At 41.5% G+C, this 25,860-nt stretch overlaps 1 protein-coding gene and 1 pseudogene across 1 annotated transcript in view; one reads left to right on the plus strand and one right to left on the minus strand.

The window, feature by feature from the left end:
- The window catches only part of ARHGAP44 (Rho GTPase activating protein 44), a 226,997-nt gene that overhangs the window by 132,681 nt on the left and 68,456 nt on the right, over window positions 1–25,860 (plus strand). Inside the window, exons 6-8 of the mRNA XM_006863511.1 lie at window positions 5,007–5,083; window positions 11,832–11,943; window positions 17,576–17,652. Coding sequence (XP_006863573.1) covers window positions 5,007–5,083; window positions 11,832–11,943; window positions 17,576–17,652 — 266 coding nt within the window. The remainder of the gene's footprint in view (window positions 1–5,006; window positions 5,084–11,831; window positions 11,944–17,575; window positions 17,653–25,860) is intronic.
- On the minus strand, window positions 497–1,234 carry LOC102824843 (annotated as a pseudogene).

Below are 25,860 nucleotides of genomic sequence, written 5' to 3' on the forward strand. Positions count from 1 at the left end.
TTGGCCCAGGATCGAACATTGTTTCGTTCTGCTGTGCATGGGGTTGCTATGAGTCGGTTCCGACTCGATGGCACCTGACAACAACAACAACAATTATATTTCAAGTTCTTTCCACTACTTGAAAGAACTTAGGAATCCCAGGTCAAATCTGTCCCTGAGCTTTGTCCACTGCTACATGGGTCTTGGAGAGTCTTGTACACATGCTTTGGTATTCACTGACATTAAATCCCAGGATTGACAAAGCAGATCTCCTTCAATGGCAACTACAAGTCCTTTGCTGATTCCAGAGGAGGCAGTGTCCAAGTGGAAAACACTGGCATTTTTCCTTGGGATTGAGCTTTGAGATGGGAGGTGCCTGCCATGTGCCACACATGCTGTCCTTTCCTCTCCAGTTTCAGAAGACAGCAGAAAGCAATCTCTTTGAAAACACTCGATGACATTTCAGAAAAGAAACACATGCCTCCACCAATGCATTATACTTTCAGACATTCTGGGTCTAGTTCAGTTGCCTGATGAGTTGATTAATACACTCACCACGATAGCCAGGTGAGGCCATCTCCTTGAGAAAACCCACTTTATTCTTGGTAGCATGATGGGCCACAGAGAGATGGAAAGGGCCAAAGAACTGTGAGACCACCTGGAAATACTTCCCCGGGAAGGCAGTTTCATGACTGAGATCTTCCAAGCAAATGGCACCAAACGTCCCCAGGTGTTCCTCAATCACTGTGTTGTCTGTAAACAGATGGTCTTATTCTTGACATTGGCTTGTCCACCTTTCAGGATGAGTTCCTGGACAGACTTCAGATTTGGAAATCCCCATGTCACATAAGGTTCCACTATACGCAACATTTTTATGGTTTGGAGGGTCACTTTGACAAAGACACCACTAAAAATCTTTAGATGAAGTCTTGCAATGGTCTTCTGCACCAGAAAACTCAACCCATTAATACTTTGGATTCATACTGCAAAGCCAGAGAATGTTCATCTGGTACTTCCAAGTCATGACATTTCGCTTCTAGTCATCTGATGCACGCATCCTGTCACATTGCTGTCACTGGGAATCTAGTAGGAACGATTCCAGTCACTTAAACCTAATACCTTTTCCTTTCTTCTGCTTCTTTTCCAGAAGTGTCTGCTTTGCCTGGGTGGCTTTGAGAGCCTGATAAGCCTTCCTCTTTTTCAGGAGGTTTTCTGGAACCAACAGAATCTTTTTTCTTGGCTCTTCCTCCACCATCTTTCCAACCCTGCGGCTGCTCTATCATTGGCTCTTGATCATATGCTACCTCTTGAAATGATTAAACATCAACCATTTCCTTTTGGTACAGTGACTCTGTGTATTCCTTCCATCTTCTTCTGATGTTTTCTGTGTCATTCAATAATTTGCCCAAGAAATCCTTCAATAATGAAACTCAAGACTTGAATTTTTTTCTTCAGATCCCCCAGCTTGAGAAATGCTGAGTGTGTTCTTCCCTTTTGGTTTTCTGACTCCCGATCTTTGCACATTTCATTGTAATATTTTACTATGTCTTCTCAAGCTGATCTTTGAAATTTTCTGTTCGGCTCTTGGACCTCCTCATTTCTCCCATTTGCTTTAGCATCTCTATGCTGGGGAGCAAGTTTCAGTGTCTGAAATAAGTAGTGGGCTGAAAAGGTATAGAACAAATAAAAAACAAAATTAAAACAATTTCATGAGTCAAATGAGAATGAAAATACAACATACCAAAATCTCTGGGATATAGCAAAAGTGGTGCTTAGAGGACAACTTATAGCAATAAATTCATGCATCCCAAAAGAAGAATGAACATTAACACAACATCTCCAACAATTAGAAAAAGTTTAGCAAAGTGTGCTTAGAGCCAGCAGAAGAAAAGAAATAATAAAGATTCAAACATTAATAAATGAATACCATTTACAGTTGCTTCTGTTGTTACTAAGTGCTGTTGGTTCAGTTCTGGTTCTGACTCTTAGTGACCCGGGATAAGGTTTCTGAGGAGTGGCTTCTGAGTTTGAACTGCCGAACTTACAGTTCAAACTGACCTTTTAGACCAGTGCCTCACCAGCACTCCTATGATTTACAATAGCCACCCAGAGATGAAGTACTTAGGAATGAATCTAATCAGAGAAACAAAGGACCTATAAAGGGTCGATATCAACTTGAGGCCTCTTAACAACAATACAAAGAAAAGTACAAAACGCTACTACAAGAAACTAAAAGAGACTTACAAAAATGAGAAAATATACCATGCTTGTTGATAGGAGGATTTTAATAATGTGAAATTGTCAACACTGCTCAAAGCAATCAGTAGCTATAATGCAATCCCAATTCAGATTTCAGCATTCTTTAAAGAGATGGAAAAAATGATCACTAACTTTATATGGAAGAGAAAGAGACCTCAGATAAGCAAAGCACTGCTTAAGAAGAGCAAAGTTGGAAGCTTTTCAATTCCTGATCTCAAAATGTATCTTTCATTGTACCAGTACCAGGCTGTTTTGAACATTCTGGTACTGGTACAATGAAAGATACATAGACTTAATGTAACAGAATTGATAACCCAGAAGTAAATCCATTCACATACAGTCAGCTGATCTTTGACAAAGGACCTAAACACATTAAATGGGTAAGCAATAGTCTCTTCAACAAATACTGCTGGCAAAACTGGAAATCAGTTTGCAGAAGAATGAAACTAGACCCATATCTCACACCGTACACAAAAAACCTGGTTAAAAACCTAAATGTAAAACCTAGAACTGTAATTATCATCAATGAAAAATTAGGGACAAACTTAGGGGCTCTGATACATGAAAAATACACTATCAAACATTACTAAAAACACACAAACAACAGAAGACAAAATAAGTGACTGGGACCTCCTAAAAATTAGACACTATGTGCATCAAAAGATTTAACCAAAAGAGAAAAAAGGGAGTCAACAGACTGGGAAATTTTTTTTTTTTTTTTTTTTTTTGCAACAACATGTCAGACAAGGAAGTGGTCTCTAAAATTTATAGAAACTACAACACCTCTACAAGAAAAAGATGAACAACCCAATTAAAAAATGGTCACAGGACATGAAGAGACACTCAGGACCAAAGAAGACATTTAGACAGCCAACAGATATATGAAGAAATGTTCACATTCATTAGCCATTGTTGCTGTTGTTATGTGCCGTCATAGCGACCCTGTACAGGGTTTCCGAGGCTGTAAATCTTTATGGGAGCAGAAAGCCTCATCTTTCTCCTGCGGAACAGTGGTAGTTTCGAACTGCTGACCTTAAGGTTCGCAGCCTGATTTGTAACCACTATGCTACCAGAGCTCTTTTACATTGCCAGTAGAACGGTAGAATATTTCAGCCACTGTAGAAAATGGTATGGCCTTTCTTCAGAAAGTTGGAAATAAAAAAACGGTGTGATCCAGCAATCCCTCTGCTTGGTATGTATCCACAAGAAATAAGAGCTAGGATACAAGTAGATATATGCTCACCAATGCTCATCGCAGGACTGTTCACAATAGTAAAAACATAGAGGCAGCCTAAATGCCCATCAGTGGAGGAATGGTTAAAACAAACTTTGGCACACAATGGAACACTATGCCATGTTGAGAAATACGGATGAATCTGCAAAGCACCTCACAACATGGATGAACCTGGAGGACATTATGCTGAGTGAAATTAACCATCCACAAAAGGACAGATACTGTATGAGATCACTGTTGTAAAAACGCAAGGACAGGTTTTCATGGTAAAAGGAACATTCCTTGATGGTTATCAGGGGTGAGAGGGAAGGATGAATAAATCACTGGCTGGAGGGTAGACTCATGTTAATTCGGGTGATGTTATGTTATGTTAAGTGCTGTCAAGTCAAGTGGATTCCAACCCATAGCGACCCTGTATAGGTTTTCCGAGGAGCAGCTGGTAAGCTTGAGCCGCCGACTTGCAGTTCAAACGGCTTTGCAGTCTGGCGCATTAACCCTCAGCGCCACACCAGGACTCCATTCGGATGATAGGGAGAACCATATATCAGAAGGGTGAGGTTGACAGAAGAATAATGAAGACAGGTGAAGACAGGGAGGAGGTATACAAGGCATAGAGGTATATAGTGATATATACACAACTTTGAACAACAGTGTTTTGTGTGTAGATACACAGACAGAGACATATCCTGAATGTTTGTGGGAGGAAGATTGGGATATATATTTATATATTCCACAAACATATGAGTCTGAAAGAAGATATCTGTACATGGGTAACCACAGGGAGGAAGCAGGATAACTGTTGTTGCCTGGAAGGGATTACAATCATTGTAATGAAACAAAGTATATGATTTGCTGAATGTAAAACTGATCATCTTGTTTGTAAACCTTTACTCAATTCACAATAAAAATGTTTTTTTTTTTTTTAACAACACACAAAACACTATGGATCACAATAGGACATTGTTTGGTACCATGCCAGAGGGGGAGCACTATTAGGTTGCCCAGTGGATTCAAGCACAGCAAAGAGGCCAACTTTGGGCTCAAGCAGACCAGCTATGGTAAAGATGAAACTAAACCAGGAAGTGCTTGGTTCTGTCATGCTCAGATCTCACCTGAGGACAGGGCCAACAAAAACACCACAACACCATCCTCAGGACAGATGAAGTTTTGGAGTTTGTGGAGCATTGCTCAAATCTTTATATTAACTCAGTTTTGGAATGTTCCCTCTTTCAATTCTTCCTATTCCACTTTATTTTGAAATGCAGCATGTAAACTTGATGCTTATTTTCAAAGTAGCAAATTTAATGTAACGTACACTTCTCCTTCTTTGAATTTCAGCATGGCTGAATCTAACCCATCATTGTCTACTGTAAATTTTCAGGTTCTGAAAACCTAAAAATGTTATGTTATTTTTATGTTAGTCCGTTTGTGTGTCTTAGCCAGTCAGCAGTAAATATTTGCATTTTCACTACTTTAGAGAATGCAGGTTACTGCTGGAAAGAGTTTTCATTTAATGCTTGTTTTCCTTTTTCAGAAAAAAATGCCGCTGACGACACTGGCTCAGTGCTTGATGGAAGGATCAGCTGTCCTGGGAGATGACACACTTCTCGGGTAAGGTGACACTGCACGTGGGCTTGTGCCAAATTCAGGCACACCCCCACCTGTATAAAGGGGACTAGCATTCCCCAGGGAAGTTCTGACATTACCTACAGTCAGTGTGGGCCCTTGGATGGAGAAAAAGGAAAGGTTCCCCGTGAGAAATGAAAACACCCACTCCAGAGGTAGATTGTCTGTTCACGGAGGCAACTCCCCAGTGGAAAAATTAACATCAAACTGTTGAAGGCCAATTGAAATCCCTCAGGCTCCAGCAGAAGCAGGAAGGAGTCCTCTGTTTCAGAGCAGCCCCTGGTGGTGTTGAGCTCACAAAGAAACACTAAAAATAGAATCATCCGAGGGAGTTAGAGGATAGGATCAATAGGAGAATTCATACCCTAGGAACGAAAAATAATAAACCGCTGTAAATGAAAGTATAAAATAATATACTTAAAATGAAATTAAAATTAAAGACCAAAAAAATCCTTGGCAAACGAATCAAGCAAGATGAAAAAAGAGTAGGCAGAACTGAAGAAAAAAACAAAGATAGCTCTTTCTAAAAAGTTGTGGTAAATAAGTAACAAGACATTTGCCATTTCAACATCCTTCACGTGCACAATCCAGTGACATTAATGATGCTTTATCATGTCTAGAATCCTGGTATGGCTCTGGGATAAAGCACTGGACCGCAGGGTCGATTTGAACCACTGGCTCGGTGGTTGAAACTCACCAGCCACTCCTTGGAAATCCCGTACAAACCGACTCAGCGACACTTAATAACAGCAACATGTCATTCAATCATCACCATGTCTGTTTCTGCCTTTTCCCACCACCCTTAACAGAAGCCACTACCCCTTAGTCAAAGAGTTCCCTTCCCCCTCCCTGCAGCCTGCTCTAAATGTTGTTAAGAGCCATCGAGTCAGTTTGACTCATAGTAACCCTTTATAAGGTTTCCAAGGAGTGGCTGATAGGTTTGAACTGCCAACTTTAGTTCGGAGTCCAGTGTTTATCCACTAGAGCCACACCAGACTCCATAGAAACAAGATTGATACTGTTGTTAAGTGCTGTTAAGTTAGTTCCGATTCGTAGTGACCTGGCACTGGGTTTCCTAGGCTGTAAATCATTACGCATGAAGAAAATCTCATCTGTCTCCTGGGGAGTGACTGGTGGACTTGAACCACTGACCTTGTGGTTCTCAGTCCAATGCTTGTCCTGCAATGCCGCGGGCACGCCCCAATAAACTATAGTCTTAACATGTTGGTTAATTGTAGATATTTCACATCCGTGTGATAACAACATCAGGACTTCCAAATAGAACTTTTAAAAATTATGTTTATTGTCATTTCAAAACTCAGTTGAGATACAATAATTTTCAGTTAGCTTCACTCATTGAGATAAACTTAATCGAGATCAACTAGAGATGACAAACAAAAAGTGAATTGGCGGAGTTGAAAACAGGTCTGAAATCACCACCTAGAACAAACAGAATGATGGCCAAGAGAGAAGGTTATAGACATTAAATGACGAGACCTGAGTGGTGAATGATATAATAAGAAAGAAATTAATATGAATTTCTGAAGAAAAAAAAAAAGAGAGAAAAGAAGACATTGAATGTTTTGGTTGAAATTTTTTTCTAGATTTGAAGAAAAGCATGAATTTCACTTTAATAAGTACGGAAAGTCCTGATTGATATAAAGGAATCCATCCTTGGACATATTTAAACTTCAGATTGTTAATTAAAGAGAGAAAATTATAAAAGCCATCAAAGAAGGTTCAGGTTACAAACGAGAAACTAGATCGAAGACTATTGGTGAACAAAAATAAATACCAGGAAATCATAGAGGCTTATTCTCAAAGTATGGAGTGAAAATAATAAGAAACCTAGAATTCTATAATGAACTAAATTACTTAAAAATATGGGGAAATATAAAAATATTTTCAGGCAAAGATTTAGAAAATTTGTTACTTGAATATTCTCATGACGATACAAGGGAGCTTTAAAAAGTTAGTGGAAAAATAGAATTACAAGATAATGAAATTTTCCACACACATTTTGAAACTCCCTCATAGCTGCATGAATGGGAGTCAGCATAAAGCCAGTTCCCAAGAGGCAAACATAAATTATATCCTCGATTTTCCACTTCTCCATCATTTCTGACCCTGGGCTGCCCACATGTGCTCTCTGCTTTTGGCCATCGCCAACTGTGGCTACATCAGACCTTACAGCTTAAGAAGACTCTGTCTTTGAGTTACTTCACTAGAATGACTCACAGAACTCCTGGAAGATAGTATACCTGAGACTACTAGTTTTATAATAGTACCCAAACCCAGCCTGATGCCATTTCGGTTGATTCTGACTCATAGCGACTTTCTGTAGAGTTTCTGAGGCTGTACATTTTTACAGGAGCAGACAGTCTCCTCTTCCGCCCACAGAGTGGCAGGTGGCTTCAAACTCTGCTGACCTTGTGTGCAGCATATGTGCATGTGTAACGTGTGTAACATGTATACATGTTACAGCCTAACATACAACGTGCTGTGCCACCAAGGTTCTGTCTGTTCCAGTTTTTGTTGTTAAGTGCCGTTGAGTCGATTCCGACCAATAGCGACCCTCTATAGGGTTTCCAGGGAGCAGCTGGTGAGCTTGAACTGCCAGTAAAAAGATATAAATCCAGGTATTCAACAGGGAGAGGTGCATGGGGAGGTCTGGGTGGGTTCTCATTGTGGAGCTGCTTCATGGAAGGTTTGGCACATTCCCTTTGCCAATAAGGAAGCTCTCTGAGCTTCAGTGTTTCACGATTGTCCTAGCCAACCTGCATGTTAGCTTCAATTGTACCTCCTAAGGTGAGTTGGTATCAGCCTTTCAGGTGAGTTTTTATTGGTGTAGCCAGCCCCTAGTCACCAGCACAGATCCCCCAGTGTGGCCTGAATGTCCCAGACCAAAGTACTCCAGTTCTCTGGAGGTTATTTCTCAGAAACCAAGGCCCATAAAATTTACAGCCTCGGAAATCCTTATACAGTGTTGTTATGAGTTAGAATCAACTCAGCGGCAGCGGGTTCGGTTCAGTTTTGGATTTTTGGTATGGAACACTATCATAATAAGAGATGACATGTAATCCAGTTTGCATAATCTTACATAGTTTCTGCAATAATGTGGGCCAAAGGATCTAGATTTACTATAAGTAAACTCACCAGCTGCTCCTTGGAAACCCTATACAGGGTCACTGTGAGACAGAGTTGACTCAAAACTCTTAGCGGCAACATGTAAGAGATCAGACGACGTATTGCACTGGGCAAATCTGCTGCACAGGAACTTTTTAAAGTATTGAAGAGCAGAGATGTCAGCTTGAGGACTAGGGTGCGCCTGACCCAGGCCATTGTGTTTTCAATAGCCTCATATGGATGCGAAAGCTGGACAGTGAATAAAGAGGATCGTAGAAGAATTGATGCCTTTGAGTTGTGGTGTTGGAGGAGAATACTGAGGGTGCCATGGACTGCCAAAAGAACCAATAGATCTGTTTTGGAAGAAGTGCAGCCAGAGTGCTCCTTGGAGGCCAGGATGGCTAAGCTTCGTCTCTCCTACTTTGGACATGTAGTCCGGAGGAAACAATCGTTGGAGAAGGATGTCATGCTGGGTAGGGTGGAGGGTCAGAGAAAAAGAGGAAGACCTCCAACGAGATGGATCGGCCAGGTGGCATCATTGATGGACTCAGGGGTGGCAGCGGTGGTGAGGTTGGCCCAGGATCGAACATTGTTTCGTTCTGCTGTGCATGGAGTCGCTATGAGTCGGTTCCGACTCGATGGCACCTGACAACAACAACAACAACATACTCATGAAGAGAAGTTTATATCAAGGTAATGGTTCACAGTTGAGATAGGCGCGTCCAAAGTGCAGTCCAGGCAAACCAAGATCAGCTGGTGGGCCTGGAAGACAGGAACCCCAAGTCAGAGCACTGAGCAGGACCTCAGCGCAGGAACAGGCTGACAGGTGACCAAGGCCTGGGCAGGTGCACAGCAGAACCGGTAGCACAGAGCACTTGAGCTGGGGCAACAGGAATAGACATGCCAACCCGATGGTGGGCTTCCAGTTTTCCAGGCGCACTCGGTCAGCAGGCCCAGGAGGCAAACACATAATAGATCAGGCCACTGGCTCAGATTTCAAGAACCGGAAGTGGAGTATGACCCAGATTCTAGAGCCAGACCCTGCGGGAAAAGGAGTGAATCTCTCCTGCATGTCCATTACATTGGGAGCAGGCCACACCCCTATGGAAATATCCTATCAATTGATTGGCTGCTCATAGCCAATTGTCATCGAGTTAACTATGCTTGCTCATAGCCAATCATCATAGAGTTAACTATCAACTGCCAAACAACTAGGAATCCTGGCTCAATTAAGTTGACACAGAACCTAACTACCACGACATCTGATCTGGAAGTAGTTCATGGGGGCTCGTCAGGTGTCTGTGGTCAGGCTCCTTGTGGCCAGAAGGAGTTCTTTGGGGCCCAGAGAACAGTTGGGGACAGGGCTACTGCTTATGGAAGGAGTTTCTGTTTGCCCAGGGAGACCAGGAATCCAGCACTGGGAGTTCTGCATGTCTGACTCTGTGTACCTCCATATGCAGGTGCATGCACCCAGGCCCTGATCATCAAGTGTGTGGCGCCAACCTCAGGGAGAGTAGGGTTATTGGCTGCTGGGTGGGTGAGGATAGGGGCTGGCCACACTTCTGATCACCAGAAGGATGTGAAGAGCAAGGGAGAATTGCACCTTTCTCATCGCCGGCCCTTGGTGTGTGGGTGTTTGTGGACAGGCTGCTATCTTGATCAAATGCTGCTTGCAACAGCTGGCCTGTCTGTCTCCTCTTTTGCTGTTTTTGGTCCCCTCCTCGCCTAGTCAGCATTTAATCCGCTCTTCTAGCCTAACATCCATATCTATTTCTTGACCTCTTGTTTCTTTGTTGTAGAGGGTTTGTGTAATGTATTTGTCCAATCTACCATCTTGCTGGATGTCCTACATCCTTTTCTTTTTGAAGTTTTAATTGTGAATTGAGTGATAGTTTACATGAGAGAACATTGGTTTCACACTCATCCTGTCATATTTTGTTTCATTACAATGATTACAGTCCCCTCCGTGCATTATCATTCAATACCTACATTATCTTTTACTTCCTTTTTCCATGACATTTTTCAAGCTTCCTCATGTTTTCATTACAACGACAAACAACAGTACTGTGAATTCTGTTATTGTTGTTGTTAAGGCCTATTGATTTGGGCCGACACATAGCAACCCTGTATAGGGTTCCGAAGGACCCACTGGTGGGTTTGAACAGCTGACCTTGTGGTTCGCAGTCCAGTGCTGTACCTACAGCATCAACCCAGGACTCCGTGGATTATTGGTGATCTTAATAAATAATGGTATATTTATAAAATGGAATTTTATACAGGAAAATGAAATAATTTTGTGTGTATCAAGATGGATAAGCCCCAAACATAATGATGAGTTAAGAGAACAGGTAGTAGAAGGATATACTTGGTAAACTACTGATGTAAATAAACTTATTTAGCTAGGCAACAGAGCAGTATTGTATATTACATGTTAACATGTACATATGTAGTGATGTTGCAAAAATATCAGGGAGGATACATAGTAACTTCAGAATAATAATAATTAGTGATTCTGGAAAAGACTAATTCAAGAACATGAAACTCATTCACATCAAAGATGGCTCAGTGTCTTGAGAGAGATGAAAAAAAAAGTGACAGAGACTTCTAATCTCACTTTAACATTTTATTGGTTTGGAAAACTTTCTATGTGAGTTTGGTTTAACATGGTATTGGATTGTGAAAAGTAATAACTGCTGGTGTGGTTCTGTGAGTTAAGGCGCTCGGCTGCAAAGTCGGCTTGAACTGCAAGGTTGGTGGTTCAAGCTCATCAGCCAGTCCTCCAAAATCCAATACAGAAATAAGTTGACGGCATTTAACAACCACCACCATTTAAAGGGAGGGTACCTGTTCTTTCATCTGAAATGTGGCTTAACTTTCAACTTATTCAGAATTTCTGTTAACTCATTATTTTTGGATTTTTTTTTCTTTTATTTAACCCACACAGAATTAAAATAAGAATAAATTTTGATGGCTTAAATAAAAGGGTTTTCTTTCTATTATGTTGTTGTTGTTATGTGCCATGGAGTCGGTTCCGACTCACAGCGGCCCTGTACAGGGTTTCCGAGGCTGTAAATCTTTTACGGGAGCAGACCTCCTTATCTTTCTCCCGCGGAACAGCTGGTAGTTTCGAACTGCTGACCTTGCGGCTCGCAGCCCGATTCGTAACCACTACGCTACCAGAGCTCCTCCTTTCTATTATAACCTACTGCCACTAAGTTTTTGGAATGTGTTTGCGATGTTGGTTTGTTAGTGAATCTGTTTTTGTTTGTATCTTCAGTGCTGTCTGGAGAGATAGAAGCCCCGGGCTCCTTTGAAGCCTGTAGATTTGATATATATGAGTCTATGTCATCTCCCCACGTTTCTCTTATATTTTGCCAAGTGTGCCATCGTACTCCAGACAGTACAGAAGGTATTCAGCATCACATGAAAAATCAATAATCTCAGAGATGAAAACAGATGGAATACATTGATCAGTGGAATGCTGTGGAAATGAAGCAACGTATTAACGCTGAGTCATGAAAGTTTACCGAGCCAGGGGTTGGTAAAGGTATGAAACAGACTGAAATTTTAGGATATTCAGTTTGCTGTTCTCTTCTTTGTATTACAGGAAGATGCTGAAACTCTGTGGAGAGACAGAGGACAAGCTGGCTCAAGAGCTGATACATTTCGAGTTGCAAGTGGAGAGAGATGTGATTGAGCCCCTGTTTCTGCTGGCTGAGGTATGAGCAGGAATAACACTAGGAATCAGTGAACCACAGAGATGGTTACTCAACTTGCAGCATTATTACAGTTTCCAGCCCTCACCTACTCCCTGACACGCTTAGAATAATGATTAATACTGATGTAGTCACCGTTTCCAAAGGAATTCAATTGAAAAGGAATTGTAAATCATCACCTGAAATTGAGCAGCTACTTCCACCACCTTTGCTGTATCAGGTGAGCATGAAGGTAAAGGAGATGACAGCCAAGCCAGCGCTATTGGATTTTGACTCCTGCTTCCTGTGGAAGGCTGTGATTCTGAAGCTTGCCTCTCTTTAATGAAAGAGAAGAGGAGGAGGAGTTGAAGAGGTGTTCTTTTTTGTTGTTTTGTTTTGTTTGAAGAGGCTGTGCTCTTCACGTACTCTGAGGTACTGACGACAGTGAGTTGATTAGGCAGATTGATTTGATGTTATTATACCACCTAAAATCACTCCCCTGACTCCAGTGGTTAAGTCCCACATTTTGGAAGTCACATAAGATGATTGAAGATTCCCAGTTGCTTACCGACCCCTTCTTCCTTTCCCACTCTTCTTCTCTGGCGACATCACAGTGGGTGAGGGTCACCAGGCCAGCCGCCCCCTTCCCCACCCGTATCCAATCTTCGGAGAAGTCTCCTGACAAGGAGACAGGAGATGTGTGTTCAAGAGACTCTGCATTGCCTTGTACGGCTTATGTTTATAAAGGTCCGTTCATTTTGGATTTTCAAGGATATAAAATATAACTAGTTTTTTTGTTTGTTTTTAAAATAAAAGTCAATGTGAATGTCTATGTGACAATTTTGTTTAGGCTCAACCAAGTGAAAATTTCTGAAGTGAGAAAGGAAATGGTGGTGGGGGGGTGGTGTGGCCCTGAACCCTGAATCTCCCTTCGAATGACCTTTTATTGACCACGCACAATGACATGTGCACTTCCCAGCAGAACTTGTGTGACCATGGAACGTCCTGTGTGCACAGTTGGGAAGCTACTAAACACGTGTATAGACTGAGCAATTGAACTGTTCTTGATGCAACTGGAGAACTACATTTTGACAAAATTTTAATTAAATTTTATTTCATTTTCATCCATTTGGAATTAAAATTACATAGCCGTCTGTGGCTGTGTTGTTGTTGTTAAATGCCGTCAAGTCGACTCATAGTGACCCCGTCTAGGGTTTCTGTGGAGCAGTCGGTGAGTTTGAACCACTGACCTTGTGGCTCACAGTCCCCTGCTAATCCTGTTGTGTGGGTGCTGTTAAGTTCTGTCCAGTCGTTTCTCACTCATACTGACCCTGTATGCGGTTTCTGAGGAGCGGCTGGTGAGTCCACTGCTTAGATCTCCAGCACGACACCAAGACTCCTAGAGGCTACCGCATCAGAGAGCACTGCCCCTAGACCATCTCTGGTTTCTTGTCTACACTTTACCCTGCAATTCCACCTCCCCTGAGGCTATTTGTGTGACAGAGGTATGGATAAATATTTATAAGTGTCTAAAGACATTCAGTTCCCTTTGTGGCACAAATAAATGGTTAATGTGCTCAATTGCTAACCAAGAGATTGAATGATCAGGCTCACCCGGAGGAACCTTGGAAGAAACGCCTGGCCATATGCTTCTGAATTATTGAAATCCTGTGGAGCAAGTTCTGTTCTGATACAAATGAATCGTCACGAGTGAAATAACAGTTTCATGGTGATTTGTAAAAAGGATTCATGAAGGTTATCATTGCTGTTAGGTGTTATCAAGTTGGTTCTGACTCACAGTGACCCTGTTTGTGCAACACCTGTCCCGTCCTGCACCATGCTCACAGGTGTTACGTTTGTGCCCCTTGTTGCACCCACTGTGTCATTCCGTCTTGTTGAGGGTCTTCCCCTTTATAGCTGACCCTCTACTTTCCCAAGCATGGTGTCCTTCTCTAAGGACTGGTTCCTCCTAATAACATGTTCAAAGTATGTAAGATAAAGTCGCACCATTCTCCCTTGTTAGAAGCATTGTGGTTGTACTGTTTCCTACACAAATTTGTTCTTTTACTGGCAGTCTATTGCATATTTCATATTGTTGCCAGCACCATAATTTAAGTGCATCATTTTTTCCTTCAATCTTCCATGTTCATAGTCTAGTTTGTCATGCATATGAAGTAATTGAAATTACCATAGTTTGGACTAGACACACCTTAGTCCCCAACGTGACATCTTTGCCTTTGAACACTTCCAGTAGGCCTTCTGTAGCAGATTTGCCCAATGCAATACACCAATTGACTTCTAGACTCCTGCTTCCATTGTGTTTGATTGTGGGTACAAGTTAAATGAAATCCTTGGTAACTTTACTTTCTCTGTCTGTCATGATGTTACTTATTGACCCAGTAATGAAGATTTTTGTTTCTTTATATTGATGTGTAGTCCATATCGAAAACTACCGTCTTTGATCTTCATCATTAAGTGCTACAGGTCCTCTTCACTTTGAACAAGCAGGTGATTAGAGTCTTCCAACAGTCTTGATGCAGACTTCTGGTACGGCACTATAGGATCAGCAGGTCGGCAGTTCAAACCCACTAGCTGCTCCTTAGAAACCCTATACAAGGTTGCAATGAGGCAGAACCCAATGGATGGCACTTTACAACAACAATTCTGATAAAGCATTTTTCTTCACATAATCCAGTTTCTCAGATTATTTGCTCAGCATACAGATTGAATAATCTGGTGAAAGGATACAACCTTGACGTATATGTCTCCTGATTTTAAACCATGGATTATTCCTGTGTTGTGTTTAGCTGTTTGCCTCCTGTTCTTTGTACAGGTTCCACATAAGCACAATGAAGTGTCTTGGAATTCCCATTCTTCGAACTGTGATATGTAAATCGTTATGATCCACACAGTCGAATGCTTTTGTATAGTACATCAACCTCAAGTAAAAGTCTTTCAAGCATTCTCTTCTTTCAGCTATGACCTATCTGGCTTCAAGAATTTCACGTTGTCTTCTGAACCTAGCTTAAATTTCTGGCAGTTTCTTGTTGATGGGCTGCTACAACAATTTTTGAATTACCTTCCTTAAAATTTTACTTATGTGTGATATTAATGATATTACTTGATAATTTCCATGTTCTTTTGGATCATCTTTCTTTGGAATGGTCACAGATATGGATCTCTTCCAGTCGATTGGTCTAGAAGCTGTCATCAGATTTCTTGGCACAGTTGAGCACTACCAGTGCTTCATTCATTTACTGAAATGTCTCATTTGGTATTCTGTCAGTTCCTGGATCCTTAGTCTTTTGGGTGTGTTTTTTTTTTGCCATTGCCTTCAGTGTAGCTTAGACTTCTTCCTTCAGTATTATTGGTTCTTGACAATATGCTATCTCCAAAAATGGTTTTTGGTTTTGACCAATTCTTTTTGGTGCAGTGACTGTGTGTTTTTTCCATCTTCTTTTGATGCTTTCTGCATTGTTCAGTATTTTGCCCATGGTGATGATGGTTGTGTGCCTTTGAGTCAGTTCTGAGTCACGGCAAACTCTGTATAGGGTTCCTGAAATTGTAAATCTTTCTGGGAGCAGATAGCCTTAGCTTTCTCTCAGGAAGCGTCTGGTGGAGTCTAGCTGCTGACCTTGCGGTTAGCACTTCAACGTGTAACCCACTATACCACCAGGGTTCTATTTGACCCAGACTTGGATTTTATTCTTATATATTTCTTCTGGTGTGGCCCACACATAGAGTTGTTGTTTATGTTGTCTACAAAAGAGATTTCCAATGAGTTGTTTATTGGTTTTGCAAAATTCTGTCATGTTGTCTCCAGGGTTTTATCTGTCACTAAAACGATACTTTCCAACTTCTCATCCTTCTTTTTTGTCTTCCATCTTTTGTATTCCAATTATCAGAAATTATCACTGCATCTTGATGGCATGTTTGATCAATTTTAGATGTCAGAATATTGAGTTTCTTCTTCTTTGGCGTTCGTGGTGGTATGTATATTTGAATAATAGTCGTATTAACTGGTCTACCTTGTAGGAATATGGATATTATCATATCACTGACAGCGTGTACTTCAGGATAGATCTTGAAATGTTCTTTTTGAGGATGATTGTGATGCCATTCCTTTTCAATTTTTCATTCCTGTATGGTATGGTAAGCCATATGATTGATTCAAAATGACCAATACCAGTCCATTTCCGCTCAATAATGCCACCAACTGCTCTCAGAAACCCTCTGCAGAGCTGCTATGATTCAGAACCAACTCGACGGCACACAACAAGAACAGCAATACTTAGACTGTCTATTTTCAAAATTCTGTTCCATTTGGTTACTTCCAGATTTCCAAGATTCATACTTCGTGCATTCCCATTCCAATTACTGATGGATGTTTCCATCTGTTTCTCCTCAATTTGTGTCATGCCGCATCAGGATATGAAAGTTCTGAAAACTTTGCTCTCCATCCAGTCCATTGTACAGTCAACTCTCCTTTGAGGAGGCAGCTCTTTCCCTGTTATATTTGAAGTGCCTTCCAACCTGAGGCCATCACCTTCCAATACGATATAACACAATGTCCCACTGCTACTTGTAAGGTTTTCACTGGCCATTTTTTTTCAGAGTTACACCAGGTCCTTCTTCCTAGTGTTAGTGTGGGGGCTGTGCTGAAATCTCTCCACCATGGGTAACCCTTTTGGTATTCGAAATACCTTCCATCATTAAACAACATGTACTCAACTGTCATTCAACAGGGAAATCCTTGATACGATGCTTTGACGTAGACCTACACTCAGCTTTTCAGAATCCATGTTATAGGTTATTCTCAACCTAGAAAATTCATGAGAGACTGTCTGCTCTTCATAAAGGTGATTTCACCCAACGTGTGAGCAATCCTAAAGAGCAAGTCTGACTTGACTGCTGAGGCTCACTTTGGGCGTTTGTATAAGTGCCCAAGGACTTCTCCAACTTTGCCTGGATGGCCAACAACTGTTACTCTTCCTTCCCTTCCTTCCTCATGGACATTATCACACACATTATATTACTCATCCGTACTCGGAAGCACTGTTGAGAATGTTGGATTTTCATTCCATTGTTTCCTTATATAAAAGGCCCAACTTATATGATTTAGCTCAATACATGGTCAGTTTTTTTCTTTTTAATTCTCATAGCCCACACTATTTGTGCTGGCCTAAACCCAAAATCCTGCCCTGGAATGTTCACTGAAGCCATTTTTAGAAACAAAGATATAAATAAAGCATCCCCATACAACCAATTTGAAGGAACTTCCAGTCGGCGAAGAAATCCACAGCAATGTTTATTCAGTATCTGTGTTGAACAAATTTTACTTTAATGACATAAAAATGAATCCTAATTGTACTCCCTTTTGGAAATAGCTAGAGGATCAGACTCTACCACATCCCCACTCCATTTTCTCCCTCCTTTGGTCCTTGTCTGCTGCCTCAGAACTGGACTGGCTTAATAGAGGGCCTGGCAAAGCCAGCCAAGAGAGAGCAGAGGTTACCTAAGAAAAAGGAATCAAGAGTTTCATTTGAAAAGAAGCATTGGTAGACATCTAGGTGTTCGGTGGCTGACTGTTGTTTTAAGAATTAATCTTGGTCCTCATTTAGATGGTATCTTTCACTCTTACCTCCTGTGATTACAGGTGGAAATCCCAAATATTCAAAAACAGAGGAAACATTTAGCAAAGTTGGTGTTGGACATGGATTCATCACGAACAAGGTACAGTAGAGTTTTCTTGCCTTCCATCTGCGCCGCTCTGACTGAATGGTAATCATATTGTGTGTGGACCTGTGTTTATTTTCATTCAACAGGTTTTTCCCTTTTACATAAATCTTTATTGTTAATTGAGAGAGGTTTATAGTTTTAAGATTCAACAAATCTTACACTTCGCTTCACTTCAATGATTGCAATTCCCTCCTTGTAACATCAGTTATTCCACATGCGGCGCTGTGGGTTAATGCGCTGACTGCAAAGTCAGTTTGAACTGCAAGGTTGGTAGTTCAGGCTCACCAGCGACTCCTCAGAAACCCATACAGGATTGCTATGAGTCAAAACCAACTTGGCACTTAACAACAGTAACAACAATCTCACTTCCACCCTTTGATTCTAATTTATATCGCACCCTTCTTCCCAACCCTTCTAAACTTTGTCCTTAAGTAAATGCTGCCTTTTGATCTGAAATGGTTGACCCTTCCATGGTGAGCATACCTGAAAAGTGTTATTGTCCCCTCTCTCTCTATACTGATCTACCACTTGGTCAACAGGGGTTTCTTGAGCATCTACTCCATGCTGGGCTGTTGAGATGATAGTTGTGAGCTACAGATACCCAGTCCCTGCTCTCCTAGACCTTGCAGGCTAGTTTGGGGGATAGACACTAGAAAAGGGAACAAATAAGACAATTGTAGAAAGCTAGAAGATCATACAAAGAAATGTGTTCAGCAAGTTAGTGATGGAGTAAGGGGAAACTGCATTAGGTAGGGATATATACAAGGAGTTTCTGAGAGGATGACACTTGATCTGAGACTTAGATGATGAGAAGGATGCAGCTTTGCAAAGATCTGCCATAAGTAAACTACCAGGCAGAGGAAAGAGCAGACCTTGAAGTGGAATAAACTTGGTATATTCAGGTTATAGGAAGATGGTAAACTTGACTGGAGGATGGGGAACAAAAGGGAGAGTAGGAGATGAGCTCTGGGAGGTAGGGCAGATGATATGGGATGTTCATAATGCGGGAAGAGGGCAGTGGTGGGGCAAAGGTAGAATTCTCACTTTCCTTGTGGAAGACCCAGGTTCAATTCCGGTCAGGGCATCTTAGACTCAGCTACCACCTGTCTGTCGGTGGAGGCTTCCAAACTCACAAGAAAGACCTGGCAGTCAGCTTCTGAAAATCAACCAGTGGACACCCTGTGGGTCACTGGTCTGCTCCCATTACTCATGGAGTCACCACGAGGTGGGGTTGACTTGATAACAGCTAACAACACAATGAGGGAAGAATTTCCCCTCTGGAGATTCGTTCACCTTTTCCTCAAGGTAATAGAGGTGTGTTGTTGTTAGGTGTTACTGAGCTGGTTTCCATTTAAAAGGACCCTATGTACAACAGAGCAAAATGTTTCCCAGTCCTGCCCGTTCTCACTGTCAACGTGACGTTTGAGGCCATAATTGCAGCCTCTGTGTCAGCCCTAACTGTTTGAGGTTCTTCCTTTATTTTTGCTGATTCTATTTTACCAAACATGGTGTCCTTCTCTAGGGACGGGTTCTTGATAATATGGCCAAAGTATGCAAAATAAAATCGTGCCATTGTCCCTTCGAAGAAGCATTCTGACTATACTTCTTCCATGAAAGTATATCATGATAATATTTAATATTCTTTGCCAACGCCATAATTCAAAAGCGTCACTCTTTCTTGTTTCTTCCGTATTCATTGTTCAACTTTCACATGCATACGAGGCCACTGAAAGTGTCATGGTTTGGGTTTAGGTGCACCTTAGTCCTCAAACTGACATCTTTGCTTTAGAAACTTTATAGCGGTCTTTTGCAGCAGATTTGCGACAGTGCAACATGTTGTTTGAGATTTTGACTGCTGTTTCTGTGGGTATTGATTGTAAATCCAAATAAAATGCAATTCTTAACGATTTCAGTCTTTTCTCAGTGTATCATGATTTTATTTGTCCAATTGTGAGGATGATAGTTTTCTTTATGTTGATGTGTAATTTGTACTGAAGGCTGTAGTTTCTAATCTTCATCAGCACTTCTTTGCTTTAAGCAAGCAAGCTTGTGTCATCTGCATATTTCAGCTTCTTAATGAGTCTCCCTCCAGTCCTCATACCACCTTCTTCTTCATATAATCCAGTGTCTTGGATTATTTGCTCAGCATACAGATTGTATAAATATGGTGAAAGGATACAACCCTGACACACACATTTTTTTTTTTTAATTTTAAACTATGCGGTGTCCCCTTGTTCGTTTTGAATGACTGACTCTTGGTGTATATGCACAGGACCAAAATTAAGTGTTCCACAATTCCCATTGTTCACAATGTCATTTATAATTTTTGCTTCCTGTTAGATTGATTATCTTTCTTTGGAATGGGCACAAATTTAGATTGCTTCTAGTCAGTTGATGTCTTACTTCTCTAGAGCTTCTCTAAATAGAAATACCACAAGTGGATGGTTTTAACAAACAAAATTGGATTCTCTCACAGTTTACGTGGTTAGAAGTTCAAATTCAGCATGCTGGCTCTAGGGGAATGTTTTTTCTCTCTGTGGGTTCTTTGGAAAGGACCTTGTCTCTTTTCAGCATCTGTAGGTCTGATATTCCTTGGAGCTTTTCATGTTTGGGCGTAAATCTTCCCCTGGATCTAGGAGCTTCACAGCGCAGGACCCAGGTCCATCGGATGCACTCGATTTTTGCCTCTTCTTTCTTGGTGGTAATAGTTCCCTCTGACCTTTGCTAACTTCTATCTCCTTTTTTTTTTTTTTTTTTTTTTAATGTTTTATTGTGAATTATGTGTTAGTTTACATGGGAGAACATTAGCTTTACATTCATCCTATCGTATATTGTTTCATTGCCATGGTTACAATCCCCTCCATGCATCATCAATCAACCAAAGGGTATGCCCTGCAAGTCTGACCCCCCGGCCGTCAGCACACAGCCCCTCTCCCTCTCTGTGTCTAAAGTCCACAGCCACTCCATCTCCACGTCATCGTCTCTGCCTCCATCTCTGGCATCACTGCTTCTCTGGGTAGGGCCCTACTCTCTGCTCTTCTCCCTTGATGGTCCCAGGGACCTCTGCTCCTAAGGTTGCAAGGTTAATCACTCCCCTCCTTGCTACAAAACATTTACCTTTACATTTCCAACCCTCACAAGCAATCCTGATAACAATTATTCACTATTGTATCACAAGAGACCTATCTGCCTTCTATCTTCTTTTATCTTTTCTAAATGAAAGGTGTTGCAGGCCATACCCCAGAGAAACCCCTTACATCATTTCAGGGATTTGAGGGGGCTAAGGGTGTTATATAACTCATCCTTAGTCCTCACATACCTGTTTATCACATCAGATCATACTATGGGAGAACATCACCTAAGTGCCACATTGCCTCTTTCCACAATTGCCACACCACTGAGAGTCAGGATCCTGCCAACCTGTGTTCCCCCATATTTTGGGAAAGCACAATTCAGTCACTGGCAGTTTGCTGGGTAACTGTCGTCAATATTTCTTGGTATAGATGAGTGAGTGTTCCCAGCATTACAGAAATTTGTTGAAACATCTCAACTGGTCTTCCGTTAATTCCTGGAGCCTTGATTTTCACAGATTCTTTTAGTGCATCTTAGACTTCTTCCTTCATTACTGTAAGTTTTGATAACTTGCTTCTTCCTAAAATGGTTACATGTTGGCCATTTCTGTTTAGTACAGTGACTATACATTTATTCTACCTTTTTTGATGCTTCCTGCATTATTTAATATAATGTAGATTGCACATCAATGTAAAGAAAACAAAATCCTCACAACTGTACTAATAAATAACATCGTGATAAATAGACAAATGATTGAAATAGTCAGACTTCATTTTGCGTAAATCTACAGTCAACACTCATGGAAACAGCAGTAACGAAATCAAATGGCATATTGCATTAGGCAGATCTGCACAAGACCTCTTTAAAGTGTTCAAGAGCAAAGATGCCAGTTTGAGGACTAAGGTGCATCTGACCCAAGTCTCATATGCATGTGAATGTTGGGGCAATGACTAAAGAAGACCATAGAAGACTTGATGCATTTGATTTATGGTGTTGGAGAAGAATATTGAAAGTTCCATGTACTTCCAGAAGAACAAATGAATCTGGGTTGGAAGAAACACAGCCAGAATATTCCTTAAAAGCCAGGCTGGCTTTGTTATCAGGGTGGACCAGCCCCTGGAGAAGGACATGATGTTTGGTAATGTGGAGGGTCAGTGAAAAAGAGGAAGATCCTCATTGAGATGGATTGGCACAGTAGCAGCAGCAATGGGCTGAGGAGTAACAATTGTGAGGATAGTTCAGGATGGGGCAGTGCTTCGTTCAGTTGTGCTTGGTGGTGGTTACGTGCTGTGGAGTTGGTTCCGACCCATAGCGACCCTACACAGGGTTTCTGAGGCTGTAAATCTTTATGGGAGCAGAACGCCTCATCTTTCTCCCGCGGAATGGCTGGTAGTCTTGAACTGCTGATCTTGAGGTTAGCAGCCTGGTTCGTAACCATTACGCCCCCAGAGCTCCTTCTCACCAGGCTTGCAAGTCCTAAATCTGTAAGTCAGACAGCATTCTGGATACCATTACAGACTTGCATCCCAAGAGCTGGAGGTCAGGCAGAAAGAATACAGAGGAGGGAGTTCAGCAAATATACATTTTTGTTCTCTAGAGTATGTACATACCCCAAGGAAACTCTTTCAGCATATTGATTGGCATAATATTACATTTTGAAATGTTGTGGAATATGATTTTATTAATTACACATCATCTCGATGAGGCTAGTGTTTGGCCAAACCACTGGGAACCATAGCCTAGTGTAACTGACACATAAAATTAACCACCTCAGTGGTCACTAAATACGAAGCCCTGTACTTCCCAGTGGAGTCCTGGAGTGACGCTGTAAGATAAGATAAGCACTCTACCACAAGGTCAGGTTGAACTTTAAGGTCAGCAGTTCAAACTCATCAGCCGTTCCTCAGAAAGCTATACAGGGTCACTATGAGTCAGAACCGACTCAATGGCATTGAGCAACAACAACAATGGCATTACTTCTCAGGATTCTTGGTATGTACTGTAAGGTAAGCACTGGACTACCAACCACCAGGCCAGTGGTTCAAACCCACCAACTGCTCCTTGGAAACCCTTTACAAGGTGGCTATGAGTTAGAACAGACATAACAGCACTTAACAACAACAATATTACTTCCCAGCTCTGGTATGGCACTGCAGGATAAGCACTGGACATTTAGCCACTAGGTTGGCAGTTCAAAACCACCAATTGCTCTTGGAAGCCCTATACAGGTTCCCTATGAATCAGAACTGACTCAATGACCTACAAAAACAATAAAACAATTGCTTCCCAGAATTGGTTTTTCATCATTTACTGGGCATGCATCTCAAGGTCAACTTGTTTTATGTTCAGGGCACCTTACATTTCTGTTGAACTGTTGCCTATGAACCCCCAACCCCGACTTTCCTTAGAAGCCTGTGAACTTTCGTCAGCAAAGCAAGGGAGTGTTTGGAAACTATTGGGCAGCTCGTGGAACAAGGAGAGAAGTAACTGGGGGGATTCTGGAGCTGTGGCAGACAAGGCTCGTTTGCCATCAAGTCATTCTGCCACCGCACCACTACTTCTGTCCTCTACAAGCATCTTTTCTTGGCTCTGTTTTCTTCATGGTTTCAAGAAGTCCCTTAGGCTTATATCTTCTCACCATGGGCTCTCTTCTTTTTTCTTTATCTTCTCACTTGTTTGAACTTCTAATTGACTGAGGAAATGAAGTTTGTGTTCTGATAGGACCTGTATCCAGGACCTCTTCTGAGCCAGTCAAAAAATAGCTCCCTTTGGACCACGTTAGGGCCAGAATGGGAGCAGGATCTCCAAAAGGCTTTCCACATACTGCTCTGGAAGAAACAGCACAAATGGGTGGCTTTAAGAACCAGCACGCGATTTCCCCACAGTTCTGGAAACTAAAAGTCCTAGTCAAGATTGTGCTGCTTCCTGTCTTGTATGTAGTTCCAGGCGTTCTGTGATTCCTTGTTTATAGGTGATTCTCAGGTTGTATGTATCTCAACGTCCATTTTGCTCTTTTTATAACTCAGAAATGATTAGGTTTAAAATCCACTCTACGCTGGTTTGTTCTCAATGTATAGATTATTTCTCATTATGGAATGTGATTGCATTGCATTGCTTTAGATGCAAGACCATTACATTGCATTATATCACATCCACAGGTGAGTTAGTGGAGTTAGAATGAGAATTTCAGCATATGAGGGGCCTTTAAAAGTTTGTGGGACCAAGGCAAGAAGTGACTGGCTTACAAGCTTTCAAGAGGGAGCCTAGATCCAGAGAGCGCAGAGGAAGGTAGAATCTCCACTGAGTAGTATCCAATCTGTCTGGATTGGATGAAAGGAGATGGGGATAGGTGTCTTGTGATAAAATAGTGAATAATTGTTATCAGGACTGACTGTGAAGATTGGAAATGTAAAGGTAGACGTTTTGTAGCAAAAGGAGGGGCGTGATAGACTTTGCAGTCTAGGAGAAGTCACTGGGACCATCAAGGGAGAAGAGCGGAGAGCGGGACCCTACCCAGAGAAGCAGTGATGCCAGAGATGGAGGCAGAGACGATGATGTGGAGAGATGGAGTGGCTAGGGACTCTAGACCCAGAGAGGGAGAGGGGCTGTGTGCTGACGACCGGGGGACAGACTTGTAGGGTATACCCTTTGGTTGGTTGTTGATGCATGGAGGGGATTATAACCATGGCAATGAAATGATAAGCAATAGGATGAATGTAAAACTAATGTTCTTCCATGTAAACTATCACATAATTCACAATAAAACATTAAAAAAAAAAGTTTCGGGAAAATTCTGTTATCTTTTCATTCCATTTTTCCTTGAACGTTTTGAAGTCCCGTCCCATCTTTCAGTCATGGTGGGTGGTAGGTATACAATTCATCCCAGAAGAGTAGAGTTCCGTGATAGTAAATGAAAAGACTGGGTAGATGAAGCAATGAATGTATAATGAAAGAAACATTTCTCTTGTTTTCTCACCTCCATAATACCCTAAACTGATCTTGCATTTGTCTTCTTTATCCTTTCCCAGGCGCCTGAGACCCCATACTTTTGTTTCTGGCCCTGTTCTTTCATCTACCCTTCCTTGACACCTCTGTCTTGTCTTCATCTTACCCAGGTCAGAGCGTCATTGCCACTGTTCCATCAGCCCCAGAGAATGATGGTTCAGAAGACATTCCTGGAGTGGAAAGGAATAACCTTTCTGCCTCTTCATATTGCAAAGCTCAAAATCTTCTTGGACTAAGTCCAGATTCCTGTTTCTTCTCCTACAGAGCAGTCAGACCTTTGCATTTGTTTGTAGAATGATGACTGAGACTACCACCGTGTCTTGAAATTCATTATTAATGTCACTCTTGCCAACAAACTGCTAACTGTATGCATATTCTTCCATGTTTCCCTTGATATTTTCTTACTCATTTTCCAGAAAGAGGCTATTTCTTGGAATCTTGTCATCGCTATTTTTATAATATGAAAATGGATTGCCTATATAAAAGGCATAAGTTGTTAAAGCACCAGGATATTGACTAAAATATGAGGGAAAAGGTGAGACTAATGGAAGAGAAGAAAGAACGAACTTGGGAGGATATCTTTTATTGTTTATTTTGTTCTGCGTTGAATATGAATCCATCAAGTTGGGAGTTTTTGTTGTTTAGCCGATCTACAAACCCTTAGAAGTCACCTTAGTGTGTATGGTCACTGTCTTTTCTTCCCATTTACACTAGTGGCTGGCTGTTTACCTCCAGGAGGCAAGCAGATCAGATAGTGGCTGGAACTCGGTCTCCGGGTCTACTCTGAAGGCTTGTGCATTGTGTGGGAGCTAAGGAACACCCATGCCAGTTTCATACTTTTATTTGCAAAAAGAATAAACAAAAGTGCTTTCATTTTTGATTTATAATAATTAAACATTGTTGTGAAGTGCCGTTGAGTTAGATCCAATTCATAGCAACCCTCTAAAGAGTTTTCACAGAGTAGCTGGTGGATTTGAACCACCAACCTTTTGGTTAGCAGTCCTTGCTTATTCTACAGCCCCACACCAGGATTCCATAGTTAAACGTGGGTGGTATGAATTCAATATTTATAAGAAAGAATGATCTGAAAAGTCTTACTAATCCTTACCTGTCAACTTAGCCTGG

The sequence above is a fragment of the Chrysochloris asiatica genome, unplaced genomic scaffold, assembly GCF_000296735.1.
Source record: "Chrysochloris asiatica unplaced genomic scaffold, ChrAsi1.0 scaffold00054, whole genome shotgun sequence".
Classification (NCBI taxonomy): Eukaryota; Metazoa; Chordata; class Mammalia; order Afrosoricida; family Chrysochloridae; genus Chrysochloris; species Chrysochloris asiatica.